Genomic DNA, 20,428 nt, shown 5'->3' with positions numbered 1-20,428 from the left:
CTGCTGGTGGTTTCTTTGGTAGGGCATTGACTTCTGCGTGCTTCCGGTCTGGTGTAGAACACAGTGCTAAGTGCGTGGCTGATTCTGGCTTCACCTAGGTTGAAGATGTGGTGTGGGCATGGGTCAGTTGGGACTCCTAAGTGGACAGAGTTCATGATGAAGGCAGTATCCTGTGGGCGATGCTGGCTCCATTCGGTTAGTTGTTTGTAGATGTTGGCAATCTTGTTATTGAAGAAGTTTGCAAAGTTGTTCCAGAGTTCCTGTGAGGAGGTAATGTTGTTTGGTGCAGCTGAGGAGTTGAAGAATTCTTAGATGTTGTTAAAAAGTTCTTTGCTGTAATTGGAGCTTAATTCGATGCATGAGACCAAGGCCTTTTTCTATGATTCTCTGAACTGTCTGTGGTAGAGGTTGCGGGCTGTCTTGAAGGCGGCCTTGTTGGTCATTTTGTTTGCTGGTGTGCCGTCTCCTTCCAAGTTGTTTACAGTGTTATTTAGTGGTTCTAAAGTCTTCAGTTTACCAGCTAGCATGCTTTGTGAACCTTCTGTGGGTGTTGTTGCAGATGGGAGAGATGCTGTGGGTACAGTTGGTGATCCAATTGTTGAAGTTTCTGCTGTTCTTGTCTAAGTTGTTGGAGGGAATGGGGTGAGTGGTGTTGAGGGCATAGATCCATGTGTCCTTTGAGACTTTGCTCCAGGTGCCCTGGGGGTGTTGGGCAGACTGGAGTTGAGGTCCTTGAGCTCGTGATGTTGAAGTGGACAATGAAGTGGTCGGTCCAGGTGAGTGCCTTGATGAGGCTGTACCTGATGCGGTCACTGGAGGTGATGATGGGCTCTAGTGTGTGACCTGCGGTTTGCGTGGGGTCATGGACAAGTTGAGTGAGTTTGATGTTGTACATGCTGTCAATGGAGGTTGGTAATGTTAATGTCATTGTGTTTGTTGAGATGGAAGTGGAGGTCGCCAAGGAAAATGTAGTTGTTGGAGTCTATGGCAAGGGGGTGAGGAAGTTGGTGATGAAGTTGCAGAATGCTGGACCTGGTCCTGGAGGACACTAGGCGAGGGTGCGGGTGCCCTTGATGGTGATTTTGATGTTTGTTTGAAGTATGAAGCTGAGATGTTCCATGGCTGTAGTGATGGCATCACTTATGGTGGTGCATTGGATGAATTCCATGTGTATGATGACGATGCCTCCGCCAGGCTTGTTGATGTGGTCACTCGTATTCTTTGGGCATTGCAGTGGCAATGTCGGGCACAGAAGTGGGGTTGAGCTAGGTCTCAGTGAGGAAGAGGACGTCAGGTGTGAGGGTGGAGATGAGGTCCCAAATCTTGATTGTGTGTTTGCATGGTGAACATGTGTTGAGAAGGGTGCATACGAGTTGGTGTTTTTGTTCAGGTGGTGTCTGTGGCATGTTTGCGGTGTGCTGATCGATGTGCTGGTGTGTTTGTACTGTGGCAGGTGAAGTGGCAGTGGCTGCATGTGAAAGGTGCTACCATGGAGCGTGGGTCCGTGCGTTGGCAGTGTTTTTTGCGTGTCCAGTTTAAGGGCTCAGTGATGGTGTATCTTCAGGGGGCGAAAGTGCCAGGGCTCATGGTGCTGGGCATGGTCCAGGCCAGGACGGATACAGCGGTGGTGTCACTGGATCAGGCTGGAACAAACAGGAACTGGAGGCTACAGGCAAATGGCAGGATAGGTGTCCAGGTGCCTACTGATGGTGTTGCGCGGCAGCCTGCATTAAGTAGGTCATGGGATTGGCTGGGCTTCTGTTAGCGGGAAGAACAGAAAGCGGAAACACCTGGGCAGTGGAGGTGCACTGGATCAGGCTGGAACAAGCAGGAACTGGAGGCCACAGGCAAGGGGCAGGCTAGGTGTCCAGGTGCCTACTGATGCTGTCATGCTGCAGCCTGCATTAAGCAGGTCCTTGGGTGGATGGTGCTTCTGTTGGCAGGAAGAATGGTGAGTTGAAAAACCTGGGCAGTGGTGGTGTCACTGAATAAGGCTGTAACAAGCAGGAACTGGAAGTCAGAGGTAAGTGGCAGTCTAGGTGTCCAGGTGCCTACTGATGCGGTCGTGCTCTGGCCTGCATTAAGTAGGTCTTAGGATTGGCAGGCTTCTGTTGGTGAGAGGAACAGTGAGCAGGAAAACCTGGATAGTGGCGGTGTCACTGGATCAGGAGGCTGGAATAAGCAGGACCTGGAGGCAACAGGCAAATGGAAGGTGAGGTGTCAAGGTGCCTACTGATGCGGTTGCACTGCAGCCTGCATTAAGTAGGTCCTGGGGTGGGCAGGCTTCTGGTGGTGGGAGAGATTTTGTATTACTCCTTTCTTTCCTCTAAAGATGGGATTCTGACCTTGTTGCCTTTCTATTGGATTTGCTTGCCCTCCAGTATGATCAATCTGTATTGTATCTGATGCTTTGTCAGCTCCTGAACTGTGGGTCTGTATGTCCGATGCCTTTCTAGAGTCACCACTTCTTGGTCCAGGTACAAGAAATCAGTGCTGTTACAGCACTGTATTCTTTCATCCCACTGGCTAGGGTGTAAGTAAAAATTGACATATTTACCACAATATCACTGGGACAGTAGCTATCTTTTTTTTTTGGGACAACTCTATGTGCCCTCTCGATACCAATGCAGAATTCAGATTGCTCCTTTAAATCATCTCAGAACATTTCAACTACACAGCAAATCATGTCATCAGTGCTTTCTTTCAGGCCTTGAACACGCAAATTATCTTGTTGTGACCTAGTTTCAAGGTCTTTATGTTTGTACAGAGGATTAGTTTGCACTTCTAGTTGGCAGAGATCGGTCAGCTAGTCTGACTCCTCAAGGGTCTGCAGCAAAGACCCATGCTGTGCATGTCTGCTTTGAATTCAGCAATCTCTCTATCAATGACTGCAAGTACTGTTTGGATCCCTAACTATGCCTCCACTTACCTTCCTAGGTGGCGCCAAGTGAATGAGCACTATGCCCAGTGTGCTACTCCCTGACACCAGACCCAGTCCAGGTGGCTGCTGATATGTGGAACCCCATTGCTGCCATTTAAACTTCCAACATCACTTCCAGGCTTGCAGTAATGTGCACCCTGGGGTCAAGGTAGCTTCCACTATTGCTCTGGGAAGTGGTCACTTACTGCCATATAGAAAAAAACACCCGCTGTAGGAATGGGGGGGCCGGAGCTGCACAAAGGCGATCTGCCATCTCAGGCGGAAGAACTACTGCATTTTAACCTGTAGCCACTACAAAATGACTACTTTAATACTAAGCTGGAAAGTTTCTCACTTGTATGTAGATCACTTAAGCAGATATATATTATAGCTCAAAAATATTACTGTCTAGCCAGTCCACGTTTTGGGAGTGCTAGAGAGTTTTGTTTTTTTAAAACTGATATTTGCTTCACTAAGGTGGATTAGCAGTCTTTTTTTTAACTTCACAACCAACCAACACAATCAAACAAACCAACGTACAACATGAGTATGCTTTTAGAAGCGCAAAAGCATAGGTTTACCTAAGTACTGTATGCAAATTCTATCAAAACCAATCATGCCGATGACTGGGTTACTATTATAAAATCTTAGTGCTAATGCTTTAGCTTTATGGAGTTTGGGTAATTTTAGAGCTCCAAGTGGCAAACCAATAACTGATAGGTGCCCCACTGGGCAGATAAACAAATGAAACAGCTGATCAATGATTAGCGTCCCCACTGTTCTTACCTTCTCAGTGTCGATCCCTCGGGACATCGACCAGGTGGAGACAATGTAGTCCATGACGCGTTCACTCAGTCCCTTGGGCACCTGATAGAGCTTGAGGAAGTCGCGGACACTGTTCAGCATCTCATGGTACCGGTTAGTGTTGGCATACATCTGCTGGAAGATTGTGGTCACATTTCCAAAAATAGTTGCATACAAAAGAGCTGCAAGAAACCAAAAAAGGAAATATGTGGTCAAACGATTGGGTCATTTGATTTGGGTTTAATATTGTGCCTTTCTATCGCCATGATTCTACTTCAGGGATTAAAAAGCATTTTTTTTAAGCAACTGTTGTATTAATTGTGGCTGGGCTAGGTAATGGTGGCAAGGGAAATGCAAAAAGAAGCAACAATGTAATCATGAACATTAATGCATTTCTGCAACTTCGTTTTTCCATTTGAAATCGCATATCACTTTACCAAAGGGTTGATATCTTTGAGAGCTAGTTAGAACCTTCACTCAGGTTATAGATCCCTGCATGTTTGATACCATATTTAATTTGGAATAAGGCATTTGGGCATTTCTCTATGCATTATAAATATTGGGAGTTGGTCTGGCTAGCTGTCCTACAAAACTACACTCACGCAGTTTTTCACTGACCAGGGATCTAGCTATGTTCCTCCACCAGAGGTATAAGTAAGACTATAACAAGAACATCAGCTTTCAAAACCTACAAATGATGTTTTGGTAGATGGCATGGCATACTTGGCCAGTGAAAGCTAGTTTTCCTAGCTGTTTAACAAAGAATGTTAAAATATGAAATACACATTGGAATTGTATAAAACCAAAACGATCTTCTATCACGACACTGATATTTGTATTTATTTATATTTGTTTTTATTACATTTCAGCAATGATTATACATGTATCATGCTTACTGGCGGGATCCGATTTTTGAAATGATAAATCCGCAGGTACTCAGTGGATCTACTTATATTATTCAGGTACAGGCAGTTAGTAGTACGTCAAATTAGAACCACCTTTTTGAAGGTTTAAAACAGTTCAAGGAACAATTTCAGTTTTTTACAATTCTTGATGTTTCCAATTTTATATTCAATGTTTATATTCAGCTCAGGTTTGTCCCTCTTTATCCCTTTCTGGTAAACGTTAATAATAGATGGTGCTAAATTTTATGACCGGGGAGTGGTTGAGCAATAAGATTGTGTTTAGAAGTAAATAAACTGAAAATATCCATCTGTGAGAAATTACTTTTCAATAAAGTCATCTTTTGTTTTTAAATGCAGCCGTTTTCCAGGAAAACGGGCTGCATTTAAAAAAGAAAAATGAAAAGTTTTCTTTTAATTTTTTAAGAGCAGGCAGTGGTCCGTGGGACCACTGCCTGCTCTTAAAACATATTTTTACAAACATTCAATAAGAAGAAGGGGTCTCTTGGAGACCCTTTCCTGTTTGCGAATTGGTTACCACCTACTTGAGGTAGGTGGTAAAGTGCGGATGTTTTGTGACCGCATTTCGGTCGCAAATCGTTCCTACATACTGTTGTGATTTGGCATGAGGAAGGGACGCCCTAAACACACCCCTTCCTAATACCAAATCTGTATGTATTTGCAATTCCAAATTGCGATTCAATATCACGTTACTGAATCGCAAATTGAAATTGATACATACCAAAAATAATTTTTATCACTTGCAAGGAGCCCGATTCTGCGATCGGAATGTTTGCAAACAGTAAAATGCATGATACATGTGGACCCTAGTCTTTAGGTGGAGAAGTGCACCTCTGCATGAAGTGCACCAACCAGATCATCAGCACTCTAATGCCTAGATGCTTCAAGGGTTTTTGCATTCGCAAACGGTGCGAATCGCAAAATTCAAACGTTTGCAAATGCAAATCCCGTTTTTGGGATGCATCAAGCATTTTGGTATTTTCGCAATTTTAGAAATTGCAATTTTGTTGCGATTTCTAAAATTGCGATTGCATTTAAGAAATCGCAATTTTGTGATTTCTTAAATGCAATGCATGATTACTTTAGAATTGCGAATTCGCAATTTGGAAGGGGTAAATTAGCATGAAGTTGAACTTCATGCTAATTTATAGAACACTTTCAAACATGCACTAGTTGCATAGTTGAAAGTTTTAATTTACACACACACACATGTCCTTGGGTCATGTGTGTGTGTAAATTGCACTTACAGTTCAATTTCAGGGGTGCAGGGAGGGGTTCTTTGAACCCCCCCTGCACCCTTGAAATTGCATTCACATTTTGCGAATCGCAATTTGAAATTCGCAAAATGTGAATGCCTTCCCATTGATTCCTTTTGGAATCAATGGGAAGCGTTTTCCTTAATTGCGATTCGCAAATTGTGAATCGCAATTATGGAAAATTACCGATTCGCAAAATAATTTGCGATTTTTGATGCATAGCATTTTGCGATTTCTTAATTGCGATTCCTTAATTTTCGCAATTAAGAAATCGCAAAATGTTAGAATGATGCATTTAGGGGCAAATCTCCACTCAAATGTCTGCTTTTCTAGCAGAATTTTTCAACATTAGCCCAATGACACTGAAACTAAAAAAAAACACGTAGGGGCACATGCATCAACCTATTTAGGAAGTGCAAACGGTGCGAATCGGTAAATTCGGCCGTTTGCACTTCCTAAATATGTGTTTGGGATGCATCAAGCATTTTTGAGTAATTCGGTATTTTTACCGAATTCCAAAAATGCGATTGCTTTTAAGGAATTGCAAATTTGCAATTCCTTAAAAGCTATGCATCATTTAAAAAAAAATTGCGAGTATTCAAATTGGAAGTGCAAATTACCACGAGGTTCAACCTCGTGGTAATTTGCGAAATTGTTTAAAAATGCTTAAAAATGCATTTTTTAAACTGTCCAGTTACAGATACACATGTCCTTAGGACATGTGTGTGTGAAACATGCACTTTCAAATGCATTTCAGGGGTGCAGGGGGGGGTCCTTTGGACCCCCCCCTGCACCCATGAAATTTTCTAAGTGCCACTCGCAATTTGCTACTGCCTTCCAATTGACTACATTGATTCCTATGGGCCTCTAGGCCCATAGGAATCAATGTAATGCCATTCCTAATTGCACTTCGCAATTAAGGAATCGCAATTTCCGAAAATTAAGAAATCCTAAAAACTTTTAGGATTTCTTGATGCATAGCATTTTGCATTTCCTAAATAGCGATTCCTTAATTTTCGCTATTTAAGAAATGCAAAATCCTAGATTGATGCATGTGGGGGGTCGTTTTTTAGCAAAATTTGCCTTTTTTTGTCATACCATACTTATCTGTTTCTAAATTACATGTGGTGACATACGTTTTGTTAGTCCTTGCGAATTCATACATTTTATTCACAATCAGCAAGCTCAAACATGTCTCCAGGGACGCTCTGTACCTCCCACAATGAATTCTGGAACAAAGGGCCCATTTTCAGAAGACAAGAGCGCAACCCAGAAATTCATATGCAATCATGTTACAACCCACCTCCAACAAGAAAATGAAACCTGAAGAAACAGACATGGTAAACGGCGGTAAGCTCTTGGACTTCTTGAAAGATGTTAAAAACCGTACAACTTTCATATAGCAGTTGAATATCCGGCTCTCCATGGCTCCCATGTTCTGATCGTATGCACCATAGTTCCCTCTGATCCTCTCACATATCATTCCATCTGCCAACCATTGCAGATCCTGTCCTCTCTAGACCAATCTCTTACATTGCATGCATCAGCATAGAACCATTATGTATGTGGATATATATTTCAAATCCACTATGATGACGGTTCTCAGGCCATGATACTAAGCCTAAATTGCATAAACACTTAGGGCCATATGTATGAAGCGTTTTTCTTGTCGCAAACGCTGCGAATCGGAAATTCGCAGCTTTTGCGACAAGAAAAACGTGAAATGCGATGTATGAAATTATCGCATCGCAAATGTTAAGGAATCGCAAATGTTGCGATTCCTTAACATAATTTATCAAAATTCCCCCATGGTCAGATCATAATTTCTTTTCAGGCTTCGCTCTCACAATTTAACCATCAAAATTCACATTTAGTATAGGAATAACAGTCTCATATTTTTCATTTGAATCTCTTTTATTTCTTTTTTTCAATTTTATCAAAATTATTTAAAACAATTATTTTATTTATCTTTTTTTTAAAGTTTTACAAAATCTTTTTTTTGGATATATAAATGTAATACATCAGTTCATTAACATTTGTTACAATCCAAATAATTTATACAGTGTAACATCAGCTATCATCATCTGTACAGTCCAATCATGTATTTGTTTGTTCTAAAAAAGTGCAAAGTGTAAAGATACGACAAGACCAATTATACCCCTAACACACACAGCAACTACCTCACGTACATCACATTCATACAGTTTCACACTCTTACAAATTCTAAAACAATCTCTAAGTTTGGAAATAACAAAAGATCTTAAAAGTTTCCTAACGCCAGGTCTACGCGTTTCGGTGGGATGTGACCACCTTCCTCAGGACCAGCTTAGAAATCGTTTTATCCTTTCAGTCTTCTTTGTGTGCAGGGTATCTGTAATTTAAAAAAATATAATATCATATTCCTATACCTGTATCCCTATACCAGGGTGTAACTCTACTTGATTATTTATCATTAACCTATATACAATTAGTTGAAACATTAAGTGGGAGACACTAATTCACACCTGAAGTTGGCGACACCATGAGCCTATATCTTATTCATTTTATGTTATCTATTACATAGAAAAACTACGGTGGAATGATTTTACATATCCACTATGTTGTATTTTAATCTCTCAGGGGTCTAGAGGGTACTGACGATAGTCATCCCTTTCATATTGCGTAGGTACCGGTCCTGGTGATTCTCCCTACTTATACTTCTTCTGGACCCAACATTATCTAGTTTATATATCAATTTTATTCTTAGATTTTACCTTACACTCAAATCCGTACAAGGCATTTACCACACAATTACGTTTGTGGTCGATGTAAATGATCCCAATGTACCACCTGCGGAACAAAGGAAATGTCACGTTTTATTTATAATTCCTTCTAAGTATAGGTTGTTGGCAATTATCAACTGATGCTCTTACCACTATTATTGCTGCAAATGTCCTATATATGACTCTTCCTTCTGGCTTAGCTAATACCGCGGTTTGTTCTTGTGGACTCTCTGTTTAAAGGTAATGCTATCATTGGTACATATATTTCTTAGTTGTTTCAAATAACAGTACCATAAATTTAAACCATTCTTACCACAGAATATCTTGTCTTTAGCATTAGAAGGGGCCTATTCTTGTGCTTTTATCTTCTGTTTTTTCGGCAAGGGGGGCGCAGGTTTGGTGTGTCTTTTAGATTTTGGTTTCTGTCCAATCTAGGAGACAGCAAGCAACTAATCAGTTTTTTGTTTTTCTGTTTTAGTGTCCCTTGCGATTAGATTGATAATTTAAATAAATATGGCTGACTGACCTTAATGTTCTATGGTCACGGGCTACCTTTCGAATCTTCTTATGTGTCTTCTTTCATACGTGTGGCTTAGTTTTTCTGCGCGTCGCTGACTGAAATGTGGCTCATGCTACATCAGAGAGAAATACATACATTATTATCACGATGATTCCCTTTTCTAACCTTTAGATGCTCTCGACAATGTCCGTTATTTAACATGTATGTATCACTGTTCATTTTAAAGACAAGGGGAAACCTCTAGGATTCGTGCACGGTCGTTCCGCTATGTCTCCCTACAACCCGTGTGACCCGTATTGTTGCTCACTCGCGTCTTAGGCGTATGAGCTCCCTTTGTGTCTTACAGTCAAAAGCCCTCCGCGCGTCCTGACTAGCCCCCGGTGTTTACTTTAAATACCCATCCGTAGCACTTACCTCCTCTGTAACGCGTTCTTCCTTGAATGGATTCTTCCTGCCCGTTCTCCCCTTCCGCGGCATGCGAACCCGCCAATGCCGGTTTGGTCTTAAGTACTATCCACATTCCCGCTGCTACCACTTTCGCCCCTTTGCCGACCCGGAAGAGATTGCCATGATTTCCGGTTAGGTTTGTATGCGCCATATTGGGAAGGGCTCGAATGATTCCTGATCTCCCTTTGTCGTATTCTTGTGTTTTAGTGTGCGCCATCTTAGTCGGGTCATTATTACATTAGTCTGTATTAACGTGTTCTATGTATTCGTGACAAATCCGTGTGGGATCTCATGGTCTTATCCTCACCTTATAACGCTTCTAATAGGGAGACCTCGTGGTTCCACATTATTCATTTTTACAGCTACTATGGATTAACTAGATTGTTAGTTTGTGGATAATAACACCCAATAGACTTATAAAGGTGATTTATTTAAAAACTCTATTTTTATGCTAAATTACATGCTTTTAACACTAACATCCATAGAAACCATTGATCTAGGTGTGTTTAGTTACAAGCCATGAGATGTTTTCATTCAGTCCTTTACGTACACTGTCGAAGTGGTAAATCCAAAAACACTCGCGTCTTCTCCGAGTGTATTCCATTGTCTGGCCTAGTCGGAGTTGGACCTTCTCAAGGATACACCACCGCAAATCACTTTCATTGTGATTTAGATCTATACAATGTTGTACTAGTGGTGCTGATGTTTTCTTCAGTCTGACTGCAGATTTGTGTTCGCTAAATCGGAGGCGAAACTCCCTGCCTGTTTCTCCAATGTAGGCAAGGCCACAAGGGCACATAATTACATACACAACGTTACTACTCCTGCAGTTTGTTAGTGATCTCAGAGTTACTTCAAAGTTGTTATAAGTAATCAGTTTAGTTGTGATTGCTGCCTCACAAGCGTGACACGATCCACATCTGTGATTACCTAGTACAGGGTTTTGTCCTGTAATTGAACTCTGATTACTCCTTATTTTCTGTTTATTCCTAGTATGGACCAACCGGTCTCTTAGATTTTTATGAGGAATAATCACAACTAAACTGATTACTTATAACAACTTTGAAGTAACTCTGAGATCACTAACAAACTGCAGGAGTAGTAACGTTGTGTATGTAATTATGTGCCCTTGTGGCCTTGCCTACATTGGAGAAACAGGCAGGGAGTTTCGCCTCCGATTTAGCGAACACAAATCTGCAGTTAGACTGAAGAAAACATCAGCACCACTAGTACAACATTGTATAGATCTAAATCACAATGAAAGTGATTTGCGGTGGTGTATCCTTGAGAAGGTCCAACTCCGACTAGGCCAGACAATGGAATACACTCGGAGAAGACGCGAGTGTTTTTGGATTTACCACTTCGACAGTGTACGTAAAGGACTGAATGAAAACATCTCATGGCTTGTAACTAAACACACCTAGATCAATGGTTTCTATGGATGTTAGTGTTAAAAGCATGTAATTTAGCATAAAAATAGAGTTTTTAAATAAATCACCTTTATAAGTCTATTGGGTGTTATTATCCACAAACTAACAATCTAGTTAATCCATAGTAGCTGTAAAAATGAATAATGTGGAACCACGAGGTCTCCCTATTAGAAGCGTTATAAGGTGAGGATAAGACCATGAGATCCCACACGGATTTGTCACGAATACATAGAACACGTTAATACAGACTAATGTAATAATGACCCGACTAAGATGGCGCACACTAAAACACAAGAATACGACAAAGGGAGATCAGGAATCATTCGAGCCCTTCCCAATATGGCGCATACAAACCTAACCGGAAATCATGGCAATCTCTTCCGGGTCGGCAAAGGGGCGAAAGTGGTAGCAGCGGGAATGTGGATAGTACTTAAGACCAAACCGGCATTGGCGGGTTCGCATGCCGCGGAAGGGGAGAACGGGCAGGAAGAATCCATTCAAGGAAGAACGCGTTACAGAGGAGGTAAGTGCTACGGATGGGTATTTAAAGTAAACACCGGGGCTAGTCAGGACGCGCGGAGGGCTTTTGACTGTAAGACACAAAGGGAGCTCATACGCCTAAGACGCGAGTGAGCAACAATACGGGTCACACGGGTTGTAGGGAGACATAGCGGAACGACCGTGCACGAATCCTAGAGGTTTCCCCTTGTCTTTAAAATGAACAGTGATACATACATGTTAAATAACGGACATTGTCGAGAGCATCTAAAGGTTAGAAAAGGGAATCATCGTGATAATAATGTATGTATTTCTCTCTGATGTAGCATGAGCCACATTTCAGTCAGCGACGCGCAGAAAAACTAAGCCACACGTATGAAAGAAGACACATAAGAAGATTCGAAAGGTAGCCCGTGACCATAGAACATTAAGGTCAGTAGGCCATATTTATTTAAATTATCAATCTAATCGCAAGGGACACTAAAACAGAAAAACAAAAAACTGATTAGTTGCTTGCTGTCTCCTAGATTGGACAGAAACCAAAATCTAAAAGACACACCAAACCTGCGCCCCCCTTGCCGAAAAAACAGAAGATAAAAGCACAAGAATAGGCCCCTTCTAATGCTAAAGACAAGATATTCTGTGGTAAGAATGGTTTAAATTTATGGTACTGTTATTTGAAACAACTAAGAAATATATGTACCAATGATAGCATTACCTTTAAACAGAGAGTCCACAAGAACAAACTGCGGTATTAGCTAAGCCAGAAGGAAGAGTCATATATAGGACATTTGCAGCAATAATAGTGGTAAGAGCATCAGTTGATAATTGCCAACAACCTATACTTAGAAGGAATTATAAATAAAACGTGACATTTCCTTTGTTCCGCAGGTGGTACATTGGGATCATTTACATCGACCACGAACGTAATTGTGTGGTAAAGGCCTTGTACGGATTTGAGTGTAAGGTAAAATCTAAGAATAAAATTGATATATAAACTAGATAATTTTGGGTCCAGAAGAAGTATAAGTAGGGAGAATCACCAGGACCGGTACCTACGCAATATGAAAGGGATGACTATCGTCAGTACCCTCTAGACCCCTGAGAGATTAAAATACAACATAGTGGATATGTAAAATCATTCCACCGTAGTTTTTCTATGTAATAGATAACATAAAATGAATAAGATATAGGCTCATGGTGTCGCCAACTTCAGGTGTGAATTAGTGTCTCCCACTTAATGTTTCAACTAATTGTATATAGGTTAATGATAAATAATCAAGTAGAGTTACACCCTGGTATAGGGATACAGGTATAGGAATATGATATTATATTTTTTTTAATTACAGATACCCTGCACACAAAGAAGACTGAAAGGATAAAACGATTTCTAAGCTGGTCCTGAGGAAGGTGGTCACATCCCACCGAAACGCGTAGACCTGGCGTTAGGAAACTTTTAAGATCTTTTGTTATTTCCAAACTTAGAGATTGTTTTAGAATTTGTAAAGTGTGAAACTGTATGAATGTGATGTACGTGAGGTAGTTGCTGTGTGTGTTAGGGGTATAATTGGTCTTGTCGTATCTTTACACTTTGCACTTTTTTAGAACAAACAAATACATGATTGGACTGTACAGATGATGATAGCTGATGTTACACTGTATAAATTATTTGGATTGTAACAAATGTTAATAACCTGATGTATTACATTTATATATCCAAAAAAAAGATTTTGTAAAACTTTAAAAAAAAGATAAATAAAATAATTGTTTTAAATAATTTTGATAAAATTGAAAAAAAGAAATAAAAGAGATTCAAATGAAAAATATGAGACTGTTATTCCTATACTAAATGTGAATTTTGATGGTTAAATTGTGAGAGCGAAGCCTGAAAAGAAATTATGATCTGACCATGGGGGAATTTTGATAAATTGTGATATACATTGTATTCCTCTCTTTTCCCCGGTCACCAAAATACATATAGAGGGGGTCCCGACATTTACACTATTGCGATTCCTTAACATTGCACAAGCATTTAGGAAATCTCAAAATGCGATTTCCTAAATGATATGTATGAAATATTAAAAAATTGCGATTTTGGAATAAGATGTCGCAAATTACCACCAACTTGTAGTTGGTGGTAAATTGCGAATTCTTTTAAAAAAGCATTTTTTTTAAAAACAAAAGGTGCCATGTGACGCTCATACATGCCCTTTGGGCATGTTTGTGCGCCATATGCGTACACATGTCATTTTCAGGGGTGCAGCAGGGTGTTCTTGAGACACCCCTGCACCCTGGAAAATTCGCAAAATTTGCGATTAGCAAATTGCTAATCGCAATTTTGCCTTTCATTTCTATGGGCCAAGAGGCCCTTAGAAATGAATGGGATGTATTCCTTATTTGCGAATTCGCAACTTGCGAATTCGCAAATAGGGAATTATTGGAAATCGCTAAAAATAGCGATTATTTACATACATACCGTTTTGCGATTTCCAAATAGCGATTCCTTAAAATTCGCTATTTGGGATTCGCAAAACGATAGTATGATACATATGGCCCTTAGAGAAATAAGCAAACAATACTCCCTACACCAGTGCTTAATTTGAGCAGGTGGTTTCCAGTGCTCTGCACCAGCACTTAATTTTCAACACTAGCTCTTGTGACAGTCTGCCACAAGGTGGCACTGTCGGGCTAATTTAGAGATGACCACAAAAACTGTTAATTATTAGTTCAAAACACATTAAACATAACTATTATTTGCCGCTCAAGCCTTTCTTATAGCTTAGGGGGCCTGAAATAGTCCAAATTATCACACTGCAGGAGTGTGATGGTTAGTAGCTGTGTTGTTACTGTAGTTGGCAGCTCTGGCAGGAGCCTTGGGTGGTGCAGCTGCAGTGGACTCCTGGCAAGAGACCCGGCACCTATATCATTTACAAAATAAGCACTGCCCTACACATGACCTTTTGAACTACCGAACATGGATTGATGGCTTCAAGGACAAACATGAGCCCAAGTAAACAAAGAATGCCTCTTTAGAGCCATAATAGGATAAGCAGTTTGTTGGGATGCCTCGGTCCAGGTTCAGTTGTTCTTGTCTCTTCACACCCCATTGAATAGCTGCATATACACTAAAGCAAAGCTTTACTGCCTAGTCCCAAACATAACATCCACTGCAGCCTTTCGGACTTAACAGCGGTCATTCGGCGTCTTCGTGGTCAGCAATCCAATTACTATGCAAACAAGACAAGATTGAGCGGGATAATACTTCCCCAGTCCAAGTGCAGATATATTTAAACTTAATTTACCAGGTGTCTTTAGCTTTTAACTTAGAACAAACACCGGCGTTTTGGTGACATGGGCCTGTGACATTGTGAAGGTGGTTGAATGTAGACACATCCTTGAGGAATGCCTTTGCATACTAAGAAGAAAACTCTGGATATTACTACAGGGCCCATTAGAAAGAGCACCACAATCCAACGACGCTTGCTTTATTACCGCCAGACATTATAACGCTGCCTTTTATATGCAAATGTGTCAAACAAATGTAAAGTTCCAGAAATGAAGAAGTCATACAACAGCGTATGTGATGGTTGCACACCATCATTGTGGATCAAAAGGAGGTGAAGCAGAACTGAGCCACCTTCTCGGATGTGGTGGGGGAGAGAGCTCTTTATTGCCTAAAACCATAGGCCACACCGTTTTAAAATGCCACTCTGACATTTGGCAATTAGAAATGATGCAGAATGGAAATAAACATCCTCAAAAATAAAAAATAAAAAACCTTTTCTAGTGGGATTCAGACATGATTTAAAATGTTGTATGTGTTCCTGTGCCGCTGACCCTCGAGGCAGGCACAAAAATAAATAAAGTGTATGTAAAGTAAAATCATGGGGCACGCTCCATTTGTTTAATGGCTGCTCCTTTCATATATCGTATTTTCTTGCTGGGCATACCAGCGTCACAGAGCTGAGCCTTGAGCATCTTCGAACACTGAAGCCATGGCTCACATCTGCCTTGGGTAGGTGGTCACATCTGTATGTAGTGCTGACGACACAGATGTGGGAGCCCCTCACAAACTCGAAGGGGGAGTGGCGGTAGTGGTGAAAAAGAGCGTTTCCTGCTCAGTTCTTCCTCTTAATTCCATCGGGAGCGCTGAGTCGCTCGCCTTCACGCTCAGACTGTCCCCGGGCCAGGCCCTGAAGGGGTTGTTGGTCTACAGGCCACCAGGCCCTTTGGGTTCCTTCCTGGAAGATCTGCAGACAGCTGTCTCTGAGTTGGTGCTGACCTCACAGCACTGCGTCATGGCTGGTGATTTCAACTTCCACCTTGACGTAGTGGATGACTCGGATGCGGTCAAACTGTTGGATATTACATCTCCACTGGGATTGTTACCGTTCGTGTCGGGGCCTACCCATGAGAAGGGGCATACCCTGGATCAGGTGTTTTCGTCTGTCCCTCTTACGGAGGTTGACACCTTGCCGGTGCTCTGGTCCGATCACAGGCTGATCAGATTTTCGGTGCTGGAGAGTGCGCGGCCGGATAACAGTGCCTCGGTCTTGTCTAGACCGGCCTCGAGAGCGCTGCACAGAGTGACACCTGACATGCTGGAACAGGCGCTTCTGGATCACCCATGCCATCTTTCGGGCGATCTGGATAGCGACACTGAGGCTCTGCAGCGGTGGCTCATTGATAGGCTGGACGATCTGGCCCCCAAGGTAGCCCTCCGATCCACGGTGGCACGGCAATCTGCACCGTGGTTTACGGAGGCTCTTCGTGTGGCTCGCAGCCAATGTAAGGTGGCCGAGAGGGCCTGGCGACGCTTGTATGATGGGGAGGCTAAACTCGCCTACAAGGCGGTGGTGAAGGCCTACCATCGGGACATTCTGGGAGCTAAGAGGGACTATTTGGCTAGGAGGATCGAGGCATCCGCGAACTCCTGTAAGGAGATCTTCACCATTGTGAAGGAGTTCACGACCCCTAGTTCCCAATCGCCCCCTCTAGTTTCTTCAGATACGTGGGCAGGTGATCTGGCCGGCTTCTTCACTAATAAGATCAAGGTGATTCAGGCCTCCTTTGTGGAAGGACCGGAGGATGGAAGCGGCGTCACCGGGGCTGGGTGCGGATTTCCGCACACACCGACGGCGGTGCTGTCTGATTTTCCTGCTGTTTCCAGCGATGTGTCCAGGCAGCTGTTGGCCAATTTGAAATCTGGCTCGCCACTTGACCCCTGCCCCGCCAAATTTTTGGCTGGGATGGCGGAGGTGGTGAATCCGCTGGTTAATCCCATCCTCAACGCCTCACTGAGGGAGGGGAGGGTCCCCAGCTCTTGGAAGAGAGCGATGGTGAGCCTCCTCCTAAAGAAACCGGGTCTCGACGTCGAGGTTCTGGCCAATTATAGGCCAATTTCACTTCTTCCGGCCCTCACGAAGATCACGGAAAAACACGTCCACGGTGTCCTGTCGCGCTTTCTGGAAGCTAACAATCTGCTCCATCCATCTCAATCCGGTTTCCGTCCTAATTTTAGTACGGAAACGGCATTGCTAGAGGTCACTGAGATTATCAGGGAGACTCTTGATGTCGGCGGGAGGGTGATGCTGGTCATGTTAGATCTATCGGCGGCCTTCGACACCGTCCCCCACAGGGCGCTCTTAGCGAGGCTTTATGACATCGGCCTTAGGGGGACGGTGCTCAGGTGGTTTACATCCTTCCTTGAAGGCCGCCGCCAGACGGTCTGGGTTTCCCAGAGCTCTGCCGAGATGCCGCCATTGGGGGTTCCACATGGATCTGTGTTGAGCCCCACGTTGTTTAACATCTTTATGTCCCCTTTGGCGGCCTTGGTGGAAGCATATGGGGCCCAGATCATCTCTTACGCCGACGACACGCAACTCCTCTTCACATGCGGGAAAGACCAGGAGTTTGATGGAGGGAGAATTCGGGACTGTCTTACATTGGTCTTTGACTGGTTCCAACGGAACAGTCTAAGGGCCAACTCGAGCAAGTCCGAGGTTCTGTTTTTCGGTTGCGGTGTCGATCCGGAGTGGCAGCATTGGTGGCCGTCCGACATGAGCCCTCCTGCACAGTCTTCTTTGGTGGCTAAAAACCTGGGTGTCAAGCTGGACAACCAGCTATCGCTGCGAACACACATTCTGGGTCTGGCTGGCACCTGTTATGGAATTTTGAAAATGCTCCGTAAATTCCTGCCCCTGCTGTCTGAGGAGCACAGGCGTATTACTGTGCAGGCTCTCGTCGGTTTGAGGCTTGATTATGCTAATGCCCTCTTCCTTGGCCTCCCTGATTACCTAGTTCAGCGCCTACAGGTGGTACAGAACTCTGCCGCCCGGGCTATCTTTGGCCTGCGTAGACGAGCCCGAGCTTCCGGGCTGCTTCAGGCGCTACATTGGCTGCCTGTCCGGAAGCGGATCCAGTTTAAATCCCTGACTCTGATGCACAAAGCCCTGTTTGGATCAGGGGCTGGATACCTGCGGCGGAGACTAGCCTTCTATCGACCAGTTCGCTCCTTGCGCTCGGAATCCCTTTACAAAGCGGTGGTCCCTCGGGTGAGGAAGGCCCGCACGGGAGGGCGCTCTTTCAGCTGCAAAGCCCCACATCTGTGGAACTCGCTTCCTCTTTCGCTGCGCAGCACTGTCAATTTGTTCCAGTTCAGGAAGAGCCTGAAGACCTGGCTTTTTAATCTTTAGGCTGTTCTTATTGCTTCAGTTTCAGTTCTTTTCTCATTCTTTTGCTGTGTTGTGTTATTTTTATTCTGAGATGCAGGTGGAAAGCGCCGGGACACTCTTTTCGAGTAGCCGTGCGCTATAAAAGAACGCTGTAACATAACATAACATAACATATAAATAAAATTATCTACTGGCTCAGGTGCTATTTTGAAGCATCTTCCCCTCAACAAGGTTGACATTATTACCACAATCGCCCCTTGATAATTAAACAGATTAAAAAAATAAATCTGATAATAAAACCAACATGTGTAGATTAATTCTACAATTTTGCAGTTACCAAAAAAATGACAAATAAACGAAATAACTGCTGGCATACGTTTGCTGTTGACCGATTTAAAATGGACTACATTGCCAGGAATACCTTCCAGTAAACGTCGTAACATTGACGGTTTAACAGCCAACAACCATCTCCAACTAGTAACTCGTGAGCTACTGGCAGCTCTCCAGTTGCGTTGAGTTTCTCCCCAGTGTGTGGCCCAGTCTACTAAATTAAAAGGTTTTGCTTGACAAAATTAATACGAATGTCTGACAAAATATCGAAATCAAAAATATCGAAATACAAAAATATCGGAACAAAAATATCGAAGTCAAAAATATAGGAATCCTATCCCTAACAAGGTAAGTACAAAAATATCGAAAAAATAATATCGTAGTACAAAAATATCGAAATTAAAAATATCGTTTTTTTAAATGTATTAATAATAATGTAAAAATAATTATAAAATACATATAATGTTACAAATATTAAATAAAAATATTAAAACATAATTAAAAAATTAAAACTAATACATATACATTTAAAATAAATTAAAAACTTAATAATTTAATGTAATTTTATATTTTTTAATTTCATTTAATTGATTTAATTTAAATTTATTTTATTTTTACCCTGTACGACTGTACCCCAAAAACCCAAAACTGACCCTAAACCCTAAAAATACCCCTTTACCCAAAAACCCAAAAATGACCCTGAACCCTAAAAATATCCCTGTACCCCAAAAACCCAAAACTGACCCAGAACCCTAAAAATACCCCTTTACCCAAATACTGAAAACTGACCCTGAACCCTAAAAATACCCCTTTACCCAAAAACTGAAAACTGACCCTGAACCCTAAAAATACCCCTTTACCCATGAACTGAAAACTGACCCTGAACCCTAAAAATACCCCTGTACCCATGAACTGAAAACTGACCCTGAACCCTAAAAATACCCCTGTACCCAAAATTAATTAATATTATTCAATTACCAATTAATTAATAATTAACAATAACAATAAAGTAAATATATTAGCATATTTGCTGTAATTAATTTAATTTAATAATTAATATTATCTTGCACAATTAATTAATTAAGAATAACAATAAATTATATATAAAAAAATTACTAAAAACAATGTAATTAAAGAATTAATAATAATTAATTACAACTAATTAATAATTATAAATATGTAAAAAATTATAATAATTAATTAACTAATTAATAGAAATTAATTACCAATTAATTATTAATTAAAATATGTACAAACATATATCAATTAATTCATTATTATTAAATTACTTCCCACCCTATTCCCCTATAAACCCATAACCCGCTACAGAACATATTTATCAATTAATAAATTAATTAAAAATAATTAAAAATTAATTCTCAATTAATGAATTAATAATTCCTACTAATTAATAATTAATTTAACATAATTAAATTACTTTCCACCCTATTCCCCTATAAACCCACAACCCGCTACAGTAGTAAAAGACAATATTTAATAAAATAACATTAAAAATAAATAATAAAACATAATAAATACAATATAATATACACTAAATTTATTTAAAAATTGATATTAGTAACATCAAAGTTATTAATTTCGATATTATTAACATCGATATTTACAACTTCGATATTACTGATATCATACCAATATCGATATTTAGACTGTCGATATTACTTACCTTCGATATTTTTGTATATCGATATTTAAACTTCGATATTTTTGCATATCGATATTTAAAAATCGATATTTTGTCTGTGTACCAATTAATACAGTTATACAAAAATTGAAAAGTATGTATTCAAGATGAGAATGTGTATATTTTCAGAACTCATAAGATGTCTGAAGAACAACTGTTGAA

The 20,428-nt window shown here is 41.2% G+C and overlaps 1 protein-coding gene across 4 annotated transcripts in view; it reads right to left on the bottom strand.

The window, feature by feature from the left end:
* The window catches only part of KCNH1 (potassium voltage-gated channel subfamily H member 1), a 1,530,898-nt gene that overhangs the window by 632,758 nt on the left and 877,712 nt on the right, over positions 1–20,428 (bottom strand). For all 4 annotated transcript variants that reach the window (XM_086927835.1, XM_086927836.1, XM_086927833.1 and 1 more), the window contains one exon: positions 3,707–3,906. In XM_086927835.1, coding sequence (XP_086783961.1) covers positions 3,707–3,906 — 200 coding nt within the window. The remainder of the gene's footprint in view (positions 1–3,706; positions 3,907–20,428) is intronic.

Source organism: Lissotriton vulgaris, chromosome 6, assembly GCF_964263255.1.
Source record: "Lissotriton vulgaris chromosome 6, aLisVul1.2, whole genome shotgun sequence".
Lineage (NCBI taxonomy): Eukaryota > Metazoa > Chordata > Amphibia > Caudata > Salamandridae > Lissotriton > Lissotriton vulgaris.
This window is presented reverse-complemented; position numbering and strand designations above follow the sequence as displayed.